Source organism: Mus caroli, unplaced genomic scaffold (genome assembly GCF_978045245.1).
Source record: "Mus caroli unplaced genomic scaffold, Mus_caroli_1 scaffold_12, whole genome shotgun sequence".
In the NCBI taxonomy this organism is placed as follows: Eukaryota; Metazoa; Chordata; class Mammalia; order Rodentia; family Muridae; genus Mus; species Mus caroli.
The window spans coordinates 61,189,214-61,214,039 of NW_028227267.1; the positions used below are offsets into that span (position 1 = coordinate 61,189,214).

The 24,826-nt window shown below is 42.7% G+C and overlaps 1 protein-coding gene across 1 annotated transcript in view; it reads left to right on the forward strand.

Annotated features, from left to right (window-relative positions):
- The window catches only part of Ints9 (integrator complex subunit 9), a 92,597-nt gene that overhangs the window by 23,523 nt on the left and 44,248 nt on the right, over positions 1 to 24,826 (forward strand). Inside the window, exons 2-6 of the mRNA XM_021181570.3 lie at positions 9,039 to 9,166; positions 15,205 to 15,265; positions 19,201 to 19,263; positions 21,575 to 21,714; positions 24,101 to 24,187. Coding sequence (XP_021037229.1) covers positions 9,039 to 9,166; positions 15,205 to 15,265; positions 19,201 to 19,263; positions 21,575 to 21,714; positions 24,101 to 24,187 — 479 coding nt within the window. The remainder of the gene's footprint in view (positions 1 to 9,038; positions 9,167 to 15,204; positions 15,266 to 19,200; positions 19,264 to 21,574; positions 21,715 to 24,100; positions 24,188 to 24,826) is intronic.

Sequence of the window (24,826 nt, forward strand, 5' to 3'; positions counted from 1 at the left end):
CAAGGAAGGAATAAAGAAAGAAATTAAGGACTTTTTAGAGTTCAATGAAAATGAAGCCACAACATACCCAAACTTATGGGACGCAATGAAAGCATTTCTAAGAGGAAAACTCATAGCTCTGAGTGCCTCCAAAAGGAAACTAGAGAGAGCACACATTAGCAGCTTGACAACACACCTAAAAGCACTAGAACAAAAGGAAGCAAATTCACCCAAGAGGAGTAGACAGCAGGAAATAATCAAACTCAGGGGCGAAATCAACCAAGTGGAAACAAGAAAAACTATTCAAAGAATCAACCAATCAAGGAGCTGGTTCTTTGAGAAAATCAACAAGATAGATAAACCCTTAGCCAGACTCACTAGAGGGCACAGGGAAAGCATCCTAATTAACAAAATCAGAAATGAAAAAGGAGACATAACAACAGATCCTGAAGACATCCAAAACACCATCAGATCCTTCTACCAAAGGCTATACTCAACAAAACTGGAGAACCTGGATGAAATGGAGAAGTTCCTAGACAGATACCAGGTACCAAAGTTGAATCAAGATCAGGTTAATGATCTAAACAGCCCTATATCCCCCAAAGAAATAGAAGCAGTCATTAATAGTCTCCCAACTAAAAAAAGCCCAGGACCAGATGGGTTTAGTGCAGAGTTCTATCAGACCTTCAAAGAAGATCTAATCCCAGTTCTTCACAAACTATTCCACAAAATAGAAACAGAAGGTACTCTACCCAACTCATTCTATGAAGCCACAATTACTCTGATACCTAAACCACAAAAAGACCCAACAAAGATAGAAAACTTCAGACCAATATCCCTTATGAATATTGATGCAAAAATCCTCAATAAAGTTCTTGCTAACCGAATCCAAGAACACATCAAAACAATCATCCATCCTGACCAAGTAGGTTTCATCCCAGGGATGCAGGGATGGTTCAATATACGGAAATCCATCAACGTAATCCAGTATATAAACAAACTCAAAGACAAAAACCACATGGTCATCTCGTTAGATGCGGAAAAAGCATTTGACAAGATCCAACACCCATTCATGATAAAAGTCTTGGAAAGATCAGGAATTCAAGGCCCATACCTAAACATGATAAAAGCAATCTACAGCAAACCAGTAGCCAACATCAAAGTAAATGGTGAGAAGCTTGAAGCAATCCCTCTAAAATCAGGGACTAGACAAGGCTGTCCACTTTCTCCATACCTATTCAACATTGTACTTGAAGTCCTAGCCAGAGCAATTCGACAACAAAAGGAGATCAAAGGGATACAAATTGGAAAAGATGAAGTCAAAATATCACTTTTTGCAGATGATATGATAGTATATATAAGTGACCCTAAAAATTCCACCAGAGAACTCCTAAGCCTGATAAACAGCTTCGGTGAAGTAGCTGGATATAAAATTAACTCAAACAAATCAATGGCCTTTCTCTACACAAAGAATAAACAGGCTGAGAAAGAAATTAGGGAAACAACACCCTTCTCAATAGTCACAAATACTATAAAATATCTTGGCGTGACTCTAACTAAGGAAGCGAAAGATCTGTATAATAAAAACTTCAAGTCTCTGAAGAAAGAAATTATAGAAGATCTCAGAAGATGGAAAGATCTCCCATGCTCATGGATTGGCAGGATCAACATTGTAAAAATGGCTATCTTGCCAAAAGCAATCTACAGATTCAATGCAATCCCCATCAAAATTCCAAATCAATTCTTCAACGAATTAGAAAGTGCAATCTGCAAATTCATCTGGAATAACAAAAAACCTAGGATAGCAAAAACTCTTCTCAAGGATAAAAGAACCTCTGGGGTATTGCTTTATAAAAACTTCTCTTTGAATCTTGACTTGTTTTCTTGGAAGTGCAAGGCACAGGACTAGAGTCCAAAGGAGTGAGAACCCCAGGTGTCACAAACTCAGCTATGTGTGGTACCTAGTCGCCCTCCAGCCTGAAAATGCTTTTACTATTTATATTACAGATTTTTTTTACACGTTTGCTATAGACTCTCTGCCCTTCTTATCTTACTCAGTTGTGTAGTTACTTTGACTGTGAACATGATTGGCACATTTAACAGTTCTATAACATGGAATCAAGCTAAAAAGTGGAAGAAAATAGAAGATTAACAAATAAAATTGCAATATATTTAAAGAAGTCTCTGACTAGAGAGCCTGGCCCCAAATTTTTTTAGTAGGGGTGTCATAGTTCCAGATTAGCACATTTAGCTCAGTGGCTCAGGGTGGCAAAGAATAAGGTAGGGTTTCTTAAAAGAGGGTGCCCTCCCCATTTCCCTGCTACAGCAAGAGTCCTGTGCATCCTTGCTGGGACATAAAGGGTCTCCTTGTGAACTGCTGTTACTGAGAGCAGTGACAGGTGCTTTGCTGGAGTGGAGCTGGAGTGGAGAAAAGCTTATAAGCCCCTGCAGAACTCAGTTTCTATTAAAAAAAAAATCACCAAGGCTTAAGTAATGGAATTCCTCCCAGTGTGTTCATTGTATAAGTACATGGATAGAATAATTTTCAAAAAGCATCTTTGTATTTAAAAAAAAAAAAAAAAACCTAAGAAAAGATTTAGTTAAATCTCATTTGTGCACTGAGAAATTTGAAGCCTAAAGAATTTTTGGCTTCTACTCAGGGCAACACCGCCGCAGAGACAGAGTAAGAACCACTCTCCGTATGCAGGTCACGTGGTGTTGCTTAGTGCTGTGAGGCAGCCCAGCAGTAACAACCGCTGCTTTGTGTGTTACTTTGGAAGAAAGTTTAAAAACTTAAACATGTCTTTAATATCACTGGCAATACCTATTTGCTGCAGAGACATTCTATGCCGAGGTAGGCTCCTTCAGAAACCTGCGTGTAGACATGTACAGCAGCGTTATTCATAATCATAGAAAATGTGTGGAGTTTCTGTACCACACTGCTCTCAAGTGCAAGCCAGATACCCACCACTCTGAATGCATGAGCTGATGCTCTTACATCCAGACAGTGAGGCTGATGAGCCATCGGCATACAGTGAGGACAAGTCAACAGCGCGTGCAGATTTCCAGTTGTTGCCCTGAATTCCGGCCAGCAGTATCTTTCTAAGGCTCACTGTTGATTGACATTTTATTTACTGACCAGTGTCCTCTTCAATGAGTCCCTGTTTAAATCTTTGTACTTCTTGTTGTGTCATTTATACCTTAGTGAGTTGTAAGAGGTGGGTGGTTGATTGGGTCTTGGTGAAACCTAAAGTGGCCTACAACACCACTGTAGCCGACCTTTTGAACTTGGGACCCTCTCACCTCGATCTCTCCAGTGCTTAGATTACAGTTGCCACCACACCAGTCAAAGAGCTTGGCACTTCTCTCTGTCTCTCTCTGTCTCTGTCTCTCAGCATGTATTAACTATACAGGATGAGTTTCATCGTTACATTTCCATACATGTGCACAATGTTATTTCAATCATATTCACCCCTCTCTGTTTTGCCCCCTCCCACTCCTGCTGATCTCCTTCTTTCTAACTTTCCAACCCAGCATCTTTACCAACTCAGTGTAAGGCCTTTTAGAGCACACTACTGTTTAAAAAGATTCAGATCTCTTGGGGATCCTTTTCTCCACGTCCAGCATGGAATGGAGACCATGGGGTCCTTTGTGCCCCGTTCATCTGCAAATGGCACACTTGCCCAGAGCCAGTTAGTTGAAATCTAGCTTGCCATATGATCACAGCTGCCAACTTCATAAGTCGTGTTTCTTTTTATGCAATTCTTAGCATTTCCTACCATTCTGGAAGACTTGTAGGAGATTGTCTTGAGTAGGTAAAGCTACCTGGTTGTCATTTTGAAAGCATTACATTTGCTGACATTTAAGGTCTTAATGGGATTTAGTCTTGTTAGTAATAGATATAATATTCTAAACACAAGGTTTTGTATATAACCTACCTAGGTTTTGTATATAACCTCCCTAGGTTATATACAAAAGGACTACTGGAAACTTCTGTTTGCTTAATCATTGGGCTGTTAAGGAATGTTGTCTCATGAGGACTTAGACCAGTGATTTGAGAGAGAGGAAAGTCTGTTTTGGTTGTTCCCCTACATGTTGCAGGCATTCAGGTTAAGAAATAAATATGAAAATTGTTTCAAAATAATGATCTGCCCAGGCCCATAGATAAAGAAAATCCCCACCAAATGAACTATCAAAACATTAAGATGGTAAGAAGTAGTGAAGTCTCTCTCAAGTTAGAATCAGTAGGATTCCCAGAGAGAGACTTCAGATGGTTGTGAGGTCACTGGAGACACCAAAAATAATACTAATGTTAGTTGTGAAATGACCAAACATCTAAAAAGACTGAGACCGTGGTATACATAGGAGAGGTGTGAAAAGGAAACAGTGGTACTGAAAAGGGCTTTTACAGTGTGTGTGTGTGTGTGTGTGTGTGTGTGTGTGTGTGTGTGTGTGTGTGTGTGTGAGAGAGAGAGAGAGAACACATCAGTTTAACCCACTGATCAACAGCAGATTTGATAATGCAAAACAAAATAAATCTGAGAAAAAGACATAAGGTATACTGTATGGAAAGAAAACAAAGCAGTTGAGTTTGAGGGACAGGGTAAGATAAAACGTCGCAGCATCCCTTCTGTAGATATTCCAGAAAGAGAAATGCAAAGAATGAGATAGATACAACACCCCAAAGGAGAGCGGCTGACAGTTGATTCCAGATAGTCGTGAAAGTCCTGAGTCTTTGTATTCTAAAATCATAAACCAATAAGACTACCTAGTCTCAAGAGAGTCACAGATGCCTAAGGCACAAGTAAATGCCATTGTTAGCAGGCCTTCTCCACTGACCACCTTGATGCCGCTGTAACTAGGGCGGCTAAGAGTGAATGTGACAGGTACTCCTTCCGTTCACTTAGATCTTACAACTCTATTATAGATGAGGGGACTTAGTCCTCAGAAAATCACATGTTAATAACAAAATTGAGCAGCATTTGAGTTGAAGTAACCTATCATACAAAACTCCAGCCTTATATAATTTTATCAAACAACCTCAAAACTAAAGCCACTTAACAAATCGTTGACTTTTCTTGCTAGGTACCATTTAATTGCCTTTAGATGGCTACTGCAGTGGTTCTATGGGCATTTTGGTGAGACTGTAGGATACAGGTGGTATAGATTGCAATGTAGCAGCAGCAGAACAAAGCTGAGTTGTTAACAGTGATGTAAACAGGCACAGTGCTTTATGGAAAGCATGTTGGCAGCAGATTTTAAGAGCCATAAAATGCTTGTACTCTTTGACCTAGTTAATACCACTTCTGAGAATGCATGAAAGAATCAGTCCAGTATGGAAAAAACCTCCAACACCATGTGATCAGCACAGCCATATTTATAACTGAGTGCCTGTGCAAACTTAGGTGTTCAGTTAGAAGGGAAAGATTTGCTGGCTAGTGATATATTTGCATAACCAATGAACATGAAATGTCATGTGGCAGAGATGAGAAAAACAGTCATCATGAGTTTTAAAAGCAGCATCCAAATTTTATAATAAATTTTACCTTCAAAATTTTAATTTCTGTGTTCTGCCTGCATGTAAATCTGTGTATACAGTATATGCATACACTACCTTCATCTTTTACATAAAGTGAAAGGAAATACTTAAATAGACAGTTATGACTTTAATACTTCTCTTTCCTCTACCTTTGAAGAGTTTTGTAACATAGTTGTATATTTTAAAAGTAAAGTTCCATGCTGACTTGGGCTTTTATGGTTTTGTCTTGTAAGCCTTCCTATGGGTTGGCTGTGCTGTGATCAGAGAGCATCTCTGGAAACAGTCATCCCTGCGTGATCTGGGGTATGCCTCCTCTACTGGCTGGAGGAACCTTTGGCCAGCACTGTCTCTGTGAAGGTGATCCATGATGATCAATACATTCTGGGAGGCAGGAAGACCTCATCATATATGTCACTTCTTCTGAAACATGCAGTTTCCTTGTCCTTGGAAATTAGGCAAATGGGAACAGGGACAGTCACCTTTCTCAGGTACACTGAACACTTGCACTCACATGCCTTGCTAGAGTACCTTATTGAAGGAAGCAGACACCGTAGAAGTGAAAGTGAGGAAATCAAGTGTGCCTTATGTGATGCTTTGAATGCGACTGGACCCCAGGAGCTCATATGTCTGGTTACTCGGCCCCCAGTCTCTGAAACTGTTTGGTAAGGATTGCAAGATAGGTCCTTGTTGAAGGAGGTGTGGCACTAGAGGAGATTTCAAAAGCCTGAACCTTTCCCCGTTAGCTCTAGTTGACTCCTGGCTATGTCCCAGGGTGTAAGCTCTCAACTACTGCTCCAGCGCCTTCCCTACCTGTTTGCTGCCTTGCCATGATGGCTTGGACTCTAATCCTCTGAAACTGTAAACTCCATCTTAATAAGTTGCCTTGGTCATGGTATTTTGTTAACACAGTCGGAAAATAAGAAAGACAGCTTGTGAATAAAGCAAGCTGACTAGGACTAGAACAAACTGGCTGCTCCAAGTTTTGGGTTCATTGTAACATTTGTTGGGGTGGCATAAAACTGTTCTGCCCAGATAGATGAGCACATGAGCTTGTGCTCCAACTTCCCAAACCAACTGAGAAAAAAGCAGACTATTGTTTCCACTAAATGGGTGGCTGTGGGGAGCTAGGCGTGAAATCGCTCTGGCTTGTCCTGGTGTTAGGTGAGAAAGGACTAAGAGATGGCTTGCCGTTCAGAGGAAGCTTCTCTACTTGACATGAGTCAGTCAAGGAGAGATCTTTTACTCCTTCTTGAAGATGGCAGATGGATCTTGGGCAAATGGCTCAGCCCATAAAATATGTATCCTACAAACATAAGGAGCTGCACTCATATCCCCAGGTAAGGTTATGGTAATATTCATCTGTAATCTGAGTGCTGTGTAGACAGAGATGGGAGATCCTGGCCAGGTCAGCTTGCTGCCTAGCCAGCCTAGCCAAATCCGTGAGCCTCAGCCTCAGTGAGAGACTCTGTCTCAAAAAAGTAAAGTGGAGAGCAACTGAGGAAAGCTCCCACAAACGCAGGCACACACAGTGCTGACAGAGTACTCCCCGCACAGAAAAGTTTCAGTGTATCATGCATCCTTCTGTTCACAGTGAGAAGGGCATGGGCTTTCAGGTCAGGGCATTGTCTTTTCGAAGCCTGGGGAATGGATTTCATTTGGGTGTTTTCATGGGTAAATGCCTTTATATTTTGTTACCCAAACTCTTCCCCATTGCCTTCCTCACACTCCTTTCCCCCTTACTGGCCCTCTTCTTCTTCCCCCATGTAGTCCCTAATTCCACTTCATATAACATTTATTTCTCTGCCCTCTCCTGCTCCCTCAAGATCTCCAAGTCTGTCCATTTTCCTGTTAATTCTGTGATTTCTTTTTCCCTTACAGCTAAATAAAATTTCATGGCCCATCTGTACCACATTTTTTATCCATTCATCTCTTGTTGGGTATTTACTCTGGTTCTAGGTTTTTAGCTGTTGTAAATATGGCAGCAGTAAAACCAGGTGTGAGTATCTCTGTGGCTTATGATTGACTTCAGGTCCTTCACCTCTATGCCCAGGAGTGGCATACCTGACTCGTATGGCATTTAGGTTTTTGAATTCTCCATACCACCTGTGCCAGTTTACATGCCCCTCCTCACACTGCCACCAGCACTTGTTGTCATCTTTGTTTGGGCTTTTACTTTATTTTATTGTTTTAGGCTGTGCTGTAATAAGAAGCGTAGCTGGCCTCAGATTTGTGTTATTTCTCATGTGTCTGCCTCCGAGTGCTGGGACTGCAGGCAGACGCTGCCATCCTCAGCCTGTTTCCTTAACAAGAGTCATTCTGCCTAGGGTGTGATAGAATCCAGAATCATTTTAATTTGTTTTTCCCTGATAGCTGAATATGTTGAACACTTTTTAAAATGTGTATTGGTCACTTGTATTTCTTCTTTTAGAAGTCTCTGCTAGATAGGCAGTGGTGGCGCATGCCTTTAATCCCAGCACTTGGGAGGCAGAGTCAGGTGGATCTCTGAGTTCGAGGCCAGCCTGGTCTACAGAGTGAGTTCCAGGACAGCCAAGGCTACAGAGAAACCCTATCTCGGAAAGAAAAAATAAATAAATAAGTCTTTGCTAAATTTATTAGCCCACTGACCAAATTATTTGTTGTTTAATTTTTGCAGTTCCATAGATATTCTAGATATGAATCCCCTCTCTGATGTGTATTCTGCAACAATTTTCTCTTCTAGAAAAGCCACTATTTAAAGGTAGAGAAACTCAAACATAGTTTGAGGACTCAATGAGTTTCATTGTCCATTCCCAGTCGCAAGCAGCACTTGGGTGCAGAGGGATAGTCGGGATCTGTGAGCTCATAGGCGGACGGGTACAACATGCCTGAAGCATGTGCTTTGAACAACTGTGACCTATCCCAAACTGTTAGGATCTGAGACTGTTGAGTGTTTTACAAGTAATTAGAGCTTAACAAGAGAAAAGGACGTCACATGGAAGGTTAGCTGAGTATACATGCTGCCCTTATAATGGGAGAGGTGACATCACAAAAGAAGATAGCTGAACTCACACACTGTTCTTATGGAAGATGTCACACAGGAGAAGGCTAGCTGAGTTCACACACTGTTAAGATGATATCACATAGAAGGCTAGCTGAGTCACACATTGATGTCACACACAACGCTAGCTGAGCTCACACTCTGTTCTTAAGGGAGAAGATGATGTCATATAGAAGGCTAGCTGAGTCACACTGTTCTTAAGAGAGAAGGTGATATCTCATAGAAGGCTAGTTGAGCTCACATATTGTCCTGGGAAAATGATGTCACACAGAAGGCTATATGAGTCCACACACTGTCCTCTTTGGAGAAGATGACATCACATAGAAGGCTAGCAGAGCTCATACACTGTTCTTATGGGAAAAGATGATGTCCCATAGAAGGCTAGCTGAGTCACACACTGTTCTTAAAGGAAAAGATGACTGCTTTTACTTACTTTACTTCCTAGGCTGTTTCTATAACTGATTGTTTGTTTGTTTTTTCCAGTATTGCCTGTCAGGGCACCCAACTTTACCATGCAACGTACTCAAATTCAAATCCACTACTATTATGTTGGACTGCGGGCTGGACATGACTTCCACCCTCAATTTCCTCCCTTTGCCTCTTGTTCAAAGGTATGTGCTGATGCGTTCTGCGAGAAAATGAGCTTTAGTTCCCTGAAGAATGGGACTCATTAGTATAAACATTACTGATAGTGTGTTTTGTCTCATATTCCTGCTTCACCCCCTGAAAACTGCTCTATGAAAATCATTTCCTTTGGATGTGTTGGTTGAGAGTGCTCTATTGATTTATTGATTGACTCCTTTATTCCAACTCTTCTGGGCCTCTGCAAAATGTTTCTGCAACTGCTCGGTGTAACTGGGGTCATGTATATTTCATCTGTCTTCCTAATTCGTGTACAAGCTAACAAATGACGAGCTGATGAGCCCCAGAATTGAGTTTTAGGATCATTTAACTGCCTTTTCAGGGTCCTGATGGAATAGAGGCTGGTGTTTCTTCTCTGTGCATTGTTTTCGTATTAGTCAATTTGGGGGAGGGGGGTGTCTGTCTGTCTATGTCTGTCTCTGTGTATGGGTGCATGCGTGTGTGTGCATATGCATATACCTGTGTGTCTCCCCAGTCCATGTCTTAAGTCACCTAGATTGCCTTGCTCCTATAAACAGCATTGTTAACACTAAACTAAGATTTTAAGAAACTGGTTACTCATGTCGTTCCTACTTAGAGCAATTTGTAAGAAAAGTGACTTTTATCAAATATGCTCACACCAAAAAAAAAAAAAAAAAAAAAAAGCCACATATAAGAAACGAGATGGAAAAGCAATGTGAAACAAATTGAAGAGTTTACGAGAACAGCAAACTGAGTAAGCCATCTAGTTAATCTCAGTCCTTCCTGAAGACAGCACCAAGTACAGTGGTTATTCACACAACCACCCAGGGACCATCTAAGAAAATCAGAAATAAAATGTGTAACAAAGGGCTATGGGAACAAGGTCACAGATAATTTCAGATTACGTTTTATACAGAGTTGATGGGATTCGCTGATAACTATACTCAGCACTTTAAATACAGGTATTATCCAAGACTGGGGGAGATGCTTATTTACTTAGCTGGCAGGTTACTTATTTAAAGAGATGGACACTGTTGTCCTTTTTCCCCATATAGAACAACGTCTTCATTATTTTGGTGTTTATTAAAAATCTGTCCTATGTGGGACCAGGGTTACTGACGTATGTCACAGAGCTGATTCCTTACCCTCAGAGAGCGTGAAGTGTGTACAGAGAAAGGCAGTGCACAGCTGGAGACTGCCTCTACTCGAGATGAAAACCCACCAATGTTCTATGATAACTACCTTTCTTTAAATACCATGAAGGTTTCTACACAGGAGGCACCTGCTGTGTAGGCTCATGAATTTGACTACTGAAACCAGAATTGGCCAGACAGTACAAGTGTCTCCTGTCACTCAGGCTGGAAACTTAGGGGCACATCTGCTTAGAATAAGTATATCCAGTGTTCCCTCCCTGTCCCCTTACCCCGCTTTATGTTTATAGCTCTTCCTGTTACATTACTTCACATATGCATATTAACTTTCTCCTCTACTGAAGATGTTTTATAAGGACGGGAATTTTGTTTCCACTGCGTCCTCAGCACTTAGACCAAATCTTGGCCTGTAATAGCAGCCCAGAAAACATTTGGCTTTGCGAATGAATCACTCTCCTCCTTGGAGCCCATGCTGCCTGACCTGCACAGAGGCTTTTAATTATTAAAGTGTCACAGTTAAATTATTGTACCTCTGCTGTAGTGCACATTTCGGGGTGGGTTGTCTGTGCCTATGGCATGCTCGGAGTTAAACTCAGGGTCTTGCACATGCTAGCAAGCATTTCTTACTGAGCTGCATTTCCAGACCAGATGGCCCTCAAGCTCATAATCCTCCTGCCTCAGCCTCTTCATGGCTAGGATTATAGCTGTGCATCACCACACCTGACTGACTTCCTTCTTAAGTCTTTATCTGGATATCTGTTTGTATTTCTCCATTTTACCAAACGAGCTTTCATTATACAGTATTTATAACAGAAACATAGGAAAATTTGTGATCCAAGATCCTGTATTGGTCACACACTGTACTCAGTTGTCTGGTTTTGAGCCTCCTTCAATCTAGAAGAGTTTCTCAATCTATCTGTTTTAATGACCTTGATGTTTTTAGACCTATAGTCTTCTCATGTGGGTGTATTTGAGGTTACTCATAATTGGGTTGGAATTATTATTCTCTTATCAGAAGACATAGGATTCCATCCTCCCCAGAGTCATCCTGTAGAAATGCAAGCCTAATCTTGTCTAACTTCTCAGTATTTTCTTTGTCTCACTGCTCTCATGTCCCTTCAGCTCTTCACTCTCGCTGGGCCCTAGCTTCCTCCTGGTTCCTGCTAGCATGGTGAAAATGCCTGCTGCCTTCCCTTAGCTCTCCACACCCAGACCCTCCACCACGGTTCCCCTGGGTCCTGGTGCTCCAGACCTCAGTGGGGTCATATGCCTAGGGAAGTCTCTTGATCCTGCCTAGACTGGTCCTTACTATACATCTTCTGTGCTACTACTGCCACTGCCTTAGTGCCTCGTCCTCTGAGCAACTTGTTCTCTGGCTGTTGTCTTGCTTGCCTTATGGGAAGACAAGTGTGTGTGTCATCCACAGTCAGGGTTCCCTGTGTGGGTGCTTAACATAAAGACGCTACGTAAGGGAGTGAACGCCTTGAGCTTTATAGCACTGGACCAACTGCTGAGGCTCTTCCCTGTTTTCTTTCCTTTTTTTTTTCCTTTGTACTTTTTTTTTAATTAGGTATTTTCTTCATTTACATTTCCAATGCTATCCCAGAAGTCCCCCATATCCTCTGCTCAGCCGTTCAAGGCTAGGCTCACAATCCTCCCTGTTTTCTACACTTGATCAGAGTAGAGTAATGAGCTGTTAACACTCAATAGAACAGTGTTGTGCCCGTTTCATGAATCCCAAAAGACCACCGAGGAACTGATTTTAATGGGCCCCACCGCTGTCTCTGATACAGCAGGATGGGAAGGTGAAGCCCCAGCCCAGTTTCAGGCAAGCATTTATAGAGGTGAGCAAACAAGCAAGGGGGTTTCTAGCCTGGCACACATCTGAGTCAGGGACTATTATGGAATTGTGTTGCCCTTTAAAGTAATTGGCGGGTGCTGGGAGCTTATACAAATCATAAACTGAGCTTGTGCTTTCCTCCTGATTGGTGTTGTTAGGAAGTGAAGTGCCAGGGGCAGGCTTGATGGGGAGTAACCTGGAAACTGGTGCTAGGTGTTGGCTTGTTGGTTAACTTGAGTTCAACCCTAGGCCATGTTCTCTAAGATAGACTCTGAACCAAGATCTAGTCTCACAAGTGAATGCATCTTGTCTTTGTTGTTGTTGTTGTTGTTATCTTCTGATTTAAAGATGTATACACTTCATACTAGGATACTGTAAAAAAAAGTCTTAATAAAAAACTTAGTAGTATCCTTTGTGTCAAAGAAATGGTTCTAAAATAGTTAAATGTTATGTGTTCTTCTCCGATCATCATTTTTCTAATATTTTCTCATGAATTACTGGCATTTTCAGGTTTCTAATATAGAGAGCAAAATCCAATTATTAGAAATAAATGGTTGATTTTTAATTTCTTTTAGTGTGTGTGTGGGGGTGTGTGTATGTGGTGGGGACATGCATACAGTCCGTGCATGGAGGTCAGGAGTTAGCTTTCAAAACTTGCTTCTCTCCTACCATGGACTCTGTGGGTTGAACTCAAGTTTCAGGTTTGCCTGGGAAGCACTTTTACTGCAAACCTCTCTTGCTGGCCTTTAAATTTTTTTTTGTTTGTTTGGGTTTTTTGTTGTATTTTTTTTTCATTCAGCCTTTATACTGTACATAAAATTAATCTCACCGTCTAGAAACCATTCACCTGGATAGGAAGTCACTTTATAACTCTGAGGAAAAGTAGCTTCACTTTTCATAAGTGGAAACTGAAGCCATGGGTGACAAGTACCACACGCTTCCTAAATTGCAGATTGGGACCCTACAGAGTTGGTTGTGAAGAGTTGGTTTCTGAATTGTCCAATGACCAAAAATTAATTCAGAGTCAAATGGAATTCTTACCTGCCCTCACCTGTACTGCCTCATGTGCCTGCGCTGCAGTCAGGTCCCCAGCACACAGCATCATGTTCTGCAGTGCCCGTGCACACTGCCTGTATCAACTCCACCCCAGACGGCTGCATGTCATGAACTGCAATCCTTTGACTATACATATAGGATTTTTCATTCTTATGAAAACATAATGGTTTAATTACAGAGAACAAAGACTTAATATTTTCCTGCCACACTTATGTGCAATTATGAGATTCGTACATTAGTGAAGTTAGTAAATCTGGGTGTATCTTTAGATTGTATTTTGTTAGAATATTTGATTTTAAAAATTGCTATTTCCAGCCAGACAGTGGTGACACATACCATTAGTCCCAGCACTTAGGAGGCAGAGACAGACAGATCTCTGTGAGTTCAAAACCAGCCTGGTCTACAGAGAGAATTCTAGGAAGCCAGGGCTGTTACACAGAGAAACAAGTAGGGTGGCTCAGGATAAAGCTGATGCCCTGGGTTTGATCTCAAGGGTCCGCCTAGTGGAAAGAAAGAGGCCACTCCTGAAAGTTACCCTTTGACCACATGAATGCCATGATGCATATGCAACCCCCTGGCATGGACACACACACAGAATAAACACAGTTACAATTTTACATTGCTGTTTGAGTTGCTGGCTTAAATTTCATAAACTGTTGGATGAATTCTAGCTTGGAGTGAGGATAGAATGCCCAACTATTTCTGAAATGGCCCTGTTTCTGTCGTCTGTTAAATCATACATTCATGCCCAGCGTCACTCTCAACATCTATGGTTACAAGATCAAAATGTTGGTCAACTCTGAAAAAAATGTGGAAGGAATCTGCTTCCTACAGAGTCAGATATTTCACCAAGACTTCTAATAAGCATAGCCATCTCATTAGTAGGCAGGCTTTCTCTGATCGTTAGTAGATGGTAAGCTTATATGGATGCCAAAGGATTGTTTCTTTATGATTATTAGTAAATGTTCGGTTTCCGTTCTTAATTTCAAAGATTTGTTTACTTTATTGTGTGTTGTGTCTGTGTGCCTACATGAGTTTTCATGTACTGTGTGTGTCTACAGGTACTCTCAGAAGCCAGAAGAGGACATTGAATAACCTGGAAATGTAGTTACAGGCAGATTTGAGACACACAGTGTGGGTGCTGGGTACCAAGCCTAGGTCCTTCAAGAACAAGACTCACTCATAACTTCTGATCTATTTCTCCAGTCCTATATTCTTCGTTTATATACTTGTATACATAGAATCACAAAGAGTTCCAGGAGACCTGGTGTGATCCACTTGTAGCACTGAATCCAGTGTTCACTTGCTTAGACTTCACAGCCCAGCACCTAACCTAAGACAGCTTTGTCAAAGCCTGTGAAGCTACCCATTCTGTCTCCACTCACAATGGCTGTGCAACTCAAGCAAGATAAAGCCAAGATAGTCAGTGACCGGAAGCCCTAGAATGCTCTCAGTATTTCATCTGCACTCCTTCCTTCCCTCTCTTTATAAATTCTTTTAATATCTCCAGTTCTATTCTAAGCTGTTCTTGTGCCACATAGCCACCCTTTGCTTTGATCTGATAATGCTGGGTATTAACCTGGAGCCATGCATGTGACAGACAAGCATTCTATCACCCAGCTGTTCTATTCCCAGCTCTGGGAATAGAGATAGTATCTGACTGCACAGCCTAGGCTGCTCTCTGAGTCGCTGCCTCCATCACAGGAACACACCATAATACCCAGCTGTTTTATTTTGTTTTACTGTATAGTCTAAGCTAGCCTCAAACGTGATGCCCTCTTGCTTCAGCATCACAATTGTTGGGATTATAGGCTAGGACCACCATAGCCAGCTCCAAGATGGATTCTTAAACTTAATACAACATGGTTAGTTCTCCTCTTTCAGTTAATTTGGGTAAGAACCACTGCCAGTAACTTTTAACTGTATGGTAAATATAAAGTCATCATGAACTCACTGAAGATTATAATGTATTCAAGATAATTCAATTTTTGTTTTGCAGCCCCAGGCTATCTAATCTTCCCGGATGGTCTCTAAAAGACGGAAATGCTTTTTTGGACAAGGTAATGTCTAAAACAAAAACTGCAGCCTGCTTGTGCGTAGTGGAAAACCATCCTGTCATTCAGATGCCTGTGCACAGTGGAAAGCCATCCTGTCAGTCAGATGCCTGTGCACAGTGGAAAGCCATCCTGTCATTCAGATGCCTGTACACAGTGGAAAGCCATCCTGTCAGTTAGATGCCTGTGCACAGTGGAAAGTCTCCCTGTCAGTCAGATGTCTGTGCACAGTGGAAACCTGTCCTGTCAGTCAGATGCCTGTGCACAGTGGAAAGCCATCCTGTCAGTCAGATGCCTGTGCACAGTGGAAAGCCGCCCTGTCAGTCAGATGCCTGTGCACAGTGGAAACCTGTCCTGTCAGTCAGATGCCTGTGCACAGTGGAAACCTGTCCTGTCAGTCAGGTGCCTGTGCACAGTGGAAAGCCGCCCTGTCAGTCAGATGCCTGTGCACAGTGGAAACCTGTCCTGTCAGTCAGATGTCTGTGCACAGTGGAAACCTGTCCTGTCAGTCAGATGCCTGTGCACAGTGGAAACCTGTCCTGTCAGTCAGGTGCCTGTGCACAGTGGAAAGCCGTCTATCTTGTCAGAGCCCTGCTGGTGACCCAAGGATGAGTGTGGTTTCCTGTGTGCTCTCCCCCAACCCCTGAGATGCATGTCAGGGTCTTTAAGGCCTGCTAATCACTATCTTTAAGTATCTTTAGACACTGTCTGTGCTTGGCCTTGAGTCACATTTGTGTCTGGGAAAGTCTTAAATACTTTGCAAATAATTTATCACCAGAAAAAGAAAACTGTCTACAGTTGTAATTAGGGTCATAAAGGTGATTCTTATTAGAGTTTGGTCAGCGTATTAAATGAGATCCCAATGCTTAAAACAAAAAATTAAAACTGTGAAATAGGCACACTTTGTCTGAGGTAGAAGATCAAAACCTGCAGCGTTTCTCCATGTCCCTCCGTGGTCCTTTAAATCATTCATCCTCACCTAAGCTTCAAAATTGAAAAGCTGAGCGACTTTAAACATCTTTCACATGATTCATCTGAGTAAGACAGTTACTGCTGAGGAAGCGTGGGTTGTATTTTTTTTTCAAAATTAATTCCTATAGCTGCACCCCAAACTCAAGTGCAAGCCAGGTGCATAATTTGAAACTAGATTTCCCTCATAGCTGACTTTAACATTATGTGACATTCAGGAACCTTTGTGCCTGATTTCAACCTGGGTCTCCTGCTGGCTATAAATCATTATCCTTGAGAGAGGCTCAAAAGCATTGCATTACCATTGCATCGTGAGTGAAGTGACTTTCCTGTGTATGTGGGAGTGTTTCATTAAAGGGGAGTAGTGAGTGAGAGACAGTGACATTGTAAGTGTTCAGAATGGCAAATGTGTCTCCTGCAGACCTCAGACTTTATCATCCTAGGATAAGCCCAGTGCATAGCACTGTGAGGAGGAAGACCACAGTGCCCTATTAAGGGCAAGGCAAGGATTGGAACCGCCCGTGGTGGCTCATTCTTGGCCTCATCTTGAAGGAGCCGGGAGTCATCTCCCTTTAAGCATAATTGCTCATTTGTTTTTAGCTAGTGGGTCCATGTAATTAAGAATTGTTCCTCTCTCTCTCTCTCTCTCTGCTCATCCTATCAGTACTCATGTGACATGGTGCTCACAAGAGCAGCATTCAAGAGGAAGAAGCCTTAAAGACCCCAGTAAATTCCTGTTTTCATAGAATAAATAAAGACATAGAGTAATTCTGATTGTGGTAAATTTAGATACATGTGTGTGACTGTGATGGTTTGTATATCCTTAGACCAGGGAGTGGCACCATCTGAAGGTGTGGCCTGGATCTAATTAAGCTGGGTAGACTCTTGCCCCAAGGTCCCACTCCCTTAATCGTTTATCTCCTAGAACACAAGATTTTGCTCCATTTCACTTCCTGGTACCCCTTTAATACTCGAACCATATATTTTATATTTTTTCTTTCTAAGCTTGCTATGCTTGTTCAAACTTCTCTTCAAAAGACTTAACCAGAGAACAAAGTCTCTGCTGGGCTTTTTTGAAACTTCTTTTGTCAATGCAATTAATCCAAGTCTCTTCACCTTAGCCTCAGGCAAACTTTTCAGACAAGGGCAAAAAGTAGCCACATTCTTCACCAAAATACCACAAAACCAGTGTTTATGCCACATTCTGAAATTCTTCTCCTTTGAAATCTCTTGGGCCAGGTCAGCACAGTTCATATCACTCCCAGCAACAAAGTCTTCCATATTCCTACTAGAATAACCCATTAAGCCCCATTTAAAGCATTCCACTGCTTTCCAAATCCAAAGTCCCAAAATCCACATTCTTTCAAATAAAAGCATGGTCAGGCCTATCACAGCAATACCCCACTCCTGGTACCAACTTCTGTCTTAGTTAGGGTTTTACTGCTGTGAACAGACACCATGACCAAGGCAAGTCTTATAAAAAACAACATTTAATTGGGGCTGGCTTACAGGTTCAGAGGTTCAGTCCATTATCATCAAGGTGGGAGCATGGCAGTATCCAAGCAGGCATGGTGCAGGAGGAGCTGAGAGTTCTATGTCTTCATCCAAAGGCTGCTAGTGGAAGACTGACTTCCAGGCAACTAGGGTGAGAATCTTATACCCACACCCACAGTGACACACCCATTCCAACCAGGTCACACCTTTTCCAACAAGGCCACACCTTCAGATGGTGCCACTCCCTGGTCCAAGGATATACAAACCATCACAGTGACCATGTAGAAATATTTGTTGGGTGAACTAAAGTTGTGTATTTCCCTTTCTGAAAAGAGCAGAGGACACTGCCAAGCCCCGCCTGGTTTGACTATGAAGCTATAGACCTCTGGTTGTGATGATCTAGAAACTCTACCATGTGTTTGCAAGTGCCAGTGGCTTTCTGGGGCCTTTGCAGCCTACCCATTAGGGGCCCACCTGGGTCCCTAGCCTTTCCACTTCAGTGTGCTCTGATATAAGTGCAGCACTCTTATATGCATGGCTTTGTCTAGGAGTTAGTTTTCCCTACATGGGAACTGGCAAATTGAGGGTCTAGACCTCTTTCTTCTCAGTGGACTCGGGACTCTTCGCTATGCTTCTGAGTTGCCACATGGAAGTGCGTGCAGCTGCTCTAATGCAGCCTGGCTCCATAGCATGTCCATCTCTAGACACCTTGCCTTCTGTTTACTGCCCACCCCCAATTCAGGGAAGAAGAACCAATAAAACAGCACCCTGCCTGAGCATCTGTTCTCAGCCTCCTTTCTTATAGCCAGCCATTGCTGGCTTTATATAAATGTGGGCACTGCCATCTGAGGTAGGGAGGTGTGTATGATCCTGTTTTAATACGTAAGTCTTCCTTTTTCTTTTGAATAAATATGGTTGGCGTATAACCCCAAGTAAGCACGTGTTCTGTGGAGTAGACCGTACACATGCACTGTAGTGGTGGCAGCGCTTTGGATCCCGCTCCCCACTCTTCTCCTCCTCACTAGGCCTCTTCCCTTCAGCTCTTAGCGGGAGGAAGAAAAGGCTCCCAAGTGATCATCCTAGGCCTCCTAACCGGATACCATAGGAGAGTCACCAGAGGTTCTTGTCATAAGCACAGGCTCCGTGGCCTCCTCTCCAGCTTCTGGCCCCTTAGATATTAGTCAGGACCCAGGGAACTTTGACTTGATAACTAATTCTTAAGAAGCACTGGATCTCAAATTATAGCAGCATGTGTTTTTCCTAACTTCTCAAAGATGCCTCAGGGAATGTGTTCAAACCCCAAATCTGCCGCCAGGCAGTGTTTTCACCCTCAGTCGGGCACCTAGCCAACCTGAACCTAAATAGGAAACAGTTTGTCTAAAAATAACCTCCCACCCTCTCAGTTAGGTGAGATTGAGTTTCCTTGGTACTGTATCTATTAAATATCTCTTAGTACTTTTCCTCTCCATCTCTTTTAGGAGCTAAAAGAGTGCTCAGGTCATGTGTTTGTGGATTCTGTGCCTGAATTCTGCTTACCAGAGGTAAGATGAAAGAGACTGGAAGCAAACTATGCTGGTAATCATCGTTATAAGTCAAGGAAAAAGCGCCATGACCCCGCCCTCACTCACGACAGTCTGTCACTGCAGCTGTCACTTAGGAATGAGGGGGAAGCTCCCCATCTATTTCAGGGTATCAGAGATGGCACTGACTCTTGCAACCTTCACTTCCTGGGCAAGAATGAGGAGCAAGTGGGCCAGTGCTCCAAGGACTTTGGGGCTTTTTCCAGAGTACGGAACTTGCCAATAAGAAACCCACATTTCCCAGCGCACCTGGGTTGCACTTACAATGCTATAGGTTCTAAAGCCATAGATCAGCTTTACTGTTGTTAACACTTGGAGAAAACATGAGAGGCACCAACTCTAGTCCAGTGAGCTACACAGACCAATCGTAAACCCGTGAAACTGCTTTATCCCATTTCCCTCAAATCTACACTGTGTGTTGTGGATGATCCAGTACAGGTTAGTGTGCAGCCCTGTTCACAGTGTGTGGACCAAATGCTTATAAGGAATACTGGGAAAGGTAAAATTATTCCACTAAAAGTATGTAAGTAAATTTGTGAATATCCATGCATGGGGCTTAAATATTAAATTATTTGGGGGAAATGTTTATGTAATCATTTACCATAATTACATAATTAATGTACATGAATTAATTTTTTTTCTGACTGTCTTCAGCAGATTTTTCTGTGATTCTAGGCTCTGGGGCTGATTGTTATATTTTAAAGAGGACACTTAGGCTGCCTCTTGTGTCCTTGCATGTGAGCTTCAGTGTTGCTTTAACTGCCATTGCATTTGTCCCTCTGCTACTCCGTCTGAATTTCCTTATTTAAAAGTGGTTCCAAAGGCAGCAGAGAGTATAACCACCTCCATCATGAGGGCATTGTCTTGCAAGCACAGGGCAAAATGTGGTGTTAAGGCTAATAGATGTGGAATATTTGACGTTAGGTTTGTTCTTGCCATATGCCACTCTCCCCAGAGAGGGAACCAATAATAAACCAATGTAAGAATGCCACAACAGTCCATCTTGGTAAACCAATGAGTTTTACTGGTCATATTTGAAGGAACATGGGTGAGGGTTATGTGCAGGACAGAAATGACTCAATGACATATTATCAAATTCCCACCACAACATGGATGGTGGCTCACCAATGATAGAAACCTGGAATGTATTGCACAACCTACAGGTAGCTGGACAAGTCCTGGAGTGTATTTTTGAGAAAACTCAGTTTGCCTGAGCACCTTTCAGACAATTCTGCTAATCTGAAAGTGTCCTCAGTAGTGTCCTTCCTGTTTATAAGCTTGGGGAAGGAGGAGCTTAGTGAATCAGGTCAGTTTCAGGGACTTCCTGAAGCCTTGTGTTGTTTGCTTCCTGAATTTTAATGAACTCCCCTGCAGAATGGAATGTTTCCAGTCCCTGACAGCCCTCTGCATCTCATCTGAGATGGAATATTTAGTCTAAGAGGAAATTCCCTACACAACAGCATAGATGCCACTGTTCTAGCAGTGAGGCACTAGTGTCCTTTACTCACATGCTGGCAATACTGGCAGACTTATTAAATCATTTGTATGCTAAATCGCTCAGCCAGAAAATACCCACACCCTAGGTAGATATTCCACACTGCTTATTGTTTGCTATGTCATCAATATCTTTGTTACTTCTGAGCAGGACTAACAGCTACACAAGACACTCTACTTTGCACACTCTTGTGACCCAGCTATGCTTAATCTCTGTATAGCACATGGTTAAGGGTTAGCTCCTCTGTGCAGGAGAGTTGCTGGCTGTGAGCTGCAGTTTCTAGCTATGCCTACAGTCTGTGCTTGAGCCCACCTCCCATCCCCGAGTATGCCAAGGCTTGTTAGGTGGTAAGGCAGAGAAGCGGGATCATAAAAAAACCCCTGTAGAGTTCTAAGAAGTCACTGCAATTCTCTTTCTCGTTACCTATCTCAGGAGTATGGTAGCCAGACAATGAAAAGTCAAAAACTTAAAACAAAAAAGAAAAAAAAATAGTTGTCTCTCTATTTGCCTTTTGAAGACCAGTTTCCTAAATGTATAGAGCAGAGTGATCTTGGTAAGCTGGCCGGCCGCGTTCTCGTGACTAGCCGTTTTCCCCGGCTGTCAGCTGTCAGTATTAGGACACATCCACGGTGAGAGGGGGCGGTGTTGCGGGAAAGGCCTCATTATTCTGAAGAAGCAAAGCTACTACTCTACATTCTGACAGCATCATTTGTCAGTCCCGTCCTGCTGCTCTCTGTGCCCCGGCACAGACACACATCACCCTCCCTTTCTCTTCAGACCGAGCTAATAGACCTGTCTACAGTCGATGTGATCCTCATCTCTAACTACCACTGCATGATGGCGCTGCCCTACATCACCGAGCACACGGGATTCACAGGCACAGTGTATGCCACAGAACCCACCATGCAGATCGGCAGGTGAGAGGTGTGGCTGCCAAGCTCCTTCAGTGGCCACTGTGGGGTGTGATACCAGAAATGTGTACTTTATTTCCCAGGACAGAGATGAGTATGCCACTCTCTAGACACAGGAATGCTCACCGGAGATGCCTAGAGATGGGTACCCCTGGTAGTGTCCGGGTCTTTCTTTCAGCATAGCTGTTCATAGGCAGCTCCTCTGTAAATGGTACTGAGGAGGTCAGAGGCTTAGGAAGATGCCACAAAGATCCAGAGCAGAAAGCGTCAGAGCAACAGAACTTTGCTTATTTAAATAAAGAAGAAAAAGAAAATACTTTATTACTTTGCTTTGGAAAGATCCCCTTTTTTCATGATTTGCTGAGGACTATAAATAGAAACTTGTAGAAAACAAGGGAAGAAGAATAATTAAAGCTGTTAAGTTGTCCTTCCCTGGTGACAGAAAGAAATATTGCACTCTTAAGGACTTAAGAGTAAACAGTCTTGCGCCTAGAGAGATGGCTCAGCAGTTAGAATGCTTGCTGTTTTTGCAGAGGACCCAGGTTCGGTTCCAAGCACCAACATCAGGCAGCTTGCAGCACCTATAACTCCTGTTCCAGGGGCTCTCACTCCCGGCTCTACAGGCACATGCTTACATGCATGCATATGGAGGCGTGCACACACATAGATGTATACACAGAAAAAATACATACTTTTTAAGATTATTCATTTTAATTTATGTGTGTTTTGCCTACATATATGCCTGTGTATCACTCATGCTCTTAGTGCCTGTGGAGCTCAGAAGAAAGTCTTGGATTCCTAGAACTAGGGTTACAGGTAGTTGTGAACTACCATGTGGGTGCTGGGAGCTAAACCCAGGTCCTCTACAAAAGCAACAAGTGCTCTAAACCACTGGGTCATCTCTCCATCCACAACAATAAATAAATCTTAAAATCAAAAATTACAGTCTTCAGTCAACCAAGAAGGTTGTCCTTTCTTCTTACCCCAGCTAAGCCTCTACAGTGTAGGCGGATGGTATGCATTACCATAGAATCAGTTACTTAGAGAAAAGGAAAGGAAAAAACCTAGAAAGAAAATTATTACTGAAGAAAAAAAATCCACACATAATGTATTGCTTTGAAATAACCAGTTTAAGGTAAAGCTTTCAGGATCCAATATCCAGGGTTGATTATACTATGAACTGTTAGCTTGTACTCTAGTGTCTTACAACTACCCAACAAGATGAGCTAGTGATCAAAAATAAAACAGAACCTTTAGTGTGAAAACGTGACCTACAGCTTATACAAAAACAGGAAGGGATTCCAGGGACCCAAAATTGCCATTATAGGAAAACAAGACAACATCCTGGTTGAGAGGAAGCATTGCAAGTCCCGTAGTCTGAGAACAATGGCAATCAAGGAGCATGAACCTGGGCCTCCAATCTTGGGGTGCTGGGGCCAGCACTGCTGCCTCGAGAAGGAGACCGTAGTTAGGGAAACAGATGGATGTTACGTGGGTTTACCAGTAAACGTCTATGTTGCTGTTGTCTCTAAATTGATACAGAGAGGAGAGGATATTACCCTGTGTTGGTTATCTGTATCAGTATGAACTGGATTCAGATATTGAAAATGTATTTCTAGGTGGGTAGGAAGGTGGATATATTGTTTTTTGGAGGACAGTCTCATTCTGCAACCCAGGCTAGCCTAGAACTCACTATGTAGCCTAGGCTACTCTAGAACTCATGGCAATCTTCCTGCCTCAAGCCTCCCAAGTGGTAAGATTACTGAGATGAGCTGCCAGGCTCATTTTCTAGCTATTATCATCTAGTTTTCAGGGGTGCTGTCAATGTCTGTGTAGCCGTGAGCCAGCTGAGTACAGTGCTCCTTGGGCTCCCTTAGCTGTATTTGGGTAGTCTATCTCAGAATGGCAGAGGTCTGTCTCACTGCAGATCTTTTGGGCAGCTTTCAAATTAGTTCTTGATGTCTCCCTCTATGCCAGTGGTTCTCAACCTTCCTAGTGCTGCAGTCTTTTAATACAGCTCCTCACATTGTGGTGACACCCCCCAACCCTAAAATTATTTTTGTTGCTACTTAATATAACTGTAATTTTGCTACTGTTATGAGTTGTAATATAAATATATGATATGTAGGCTCTCTGATGTATGACCTCTGTGAAGGGGTCATTCTCATACCCCCTCGCCCCCGCCCCCAAACAGGTCAAGACCCACAAGTTGAGAACCACTGCTCTAACTGGAGCATTTTTGATTCCCAAACTATGTGTCAGCTTCTTACATCAGTTGAAAATGCCTATCTCATGAGACAGGCTAGTGAAAAGCAGGCGAATCCACCATTCCCGGCTGTAGTGTTAGCAGCAAATTGTTCTTCAGTGTTCTTTATGCTTTGTTTAAACTCAGGCTTCTCATGGAAGAGCTGGTGAATTTCATCGAAAGAGTGCCAAAGGCCCAGTCTGCCTCCTTGTGGAAGAATAAGGATATACAGCGGTGAGAACAGCCCTCTCCTTGTTGGCTCCAGGGCTTCTCAGGTCTCCTTTGTACTCCAGCACAGACCTGGTTAGAGTGGAAGGTGGAAGGGCTTCTTTAATTCACACTCAGGCCTCATGGGGGCTGTGGAGCTTTGGGAGCACATGGCTCCATGGAGGGCCTGGGTCTAATGGTCCAGGTCACTCAGGGCTTGCCAGGACTGTCTAAAGAGTCCTCACCACAGTGTGGTTGACACTCAAAAGGTAAAGAGCTAGGGATGGCAAGAGGGCTCTGTGGGTAAAGGGGCTTGCCACCAAGCCTGTAGACCTGAATTTGATCCCCAAGTCCCACGTGGTAGGAAAGATCCACACCTCACAGGTTGGCCTCTGACATGTGCCTTGTCACATGCTTGCCCAAGTACATACATCACATACATCACAATAAATAAATCGTTTTTTTAAATAAGAAAATAACGTTTGCTGTTTAAGGAAGCTGAGGAGGACATTTCTTAGATGATGTGAATCAACTCTAAGAAAAGATTTCCTTATATAGAAGCCGGGGGCTGGAGAGGTAACTGGATGGATAAAGCATTTTCTCCTCATTCATGAGAATCAGAGTTCCAATCCCCAGAACCCACACAAGAGTGAGCAGGCACGCCCA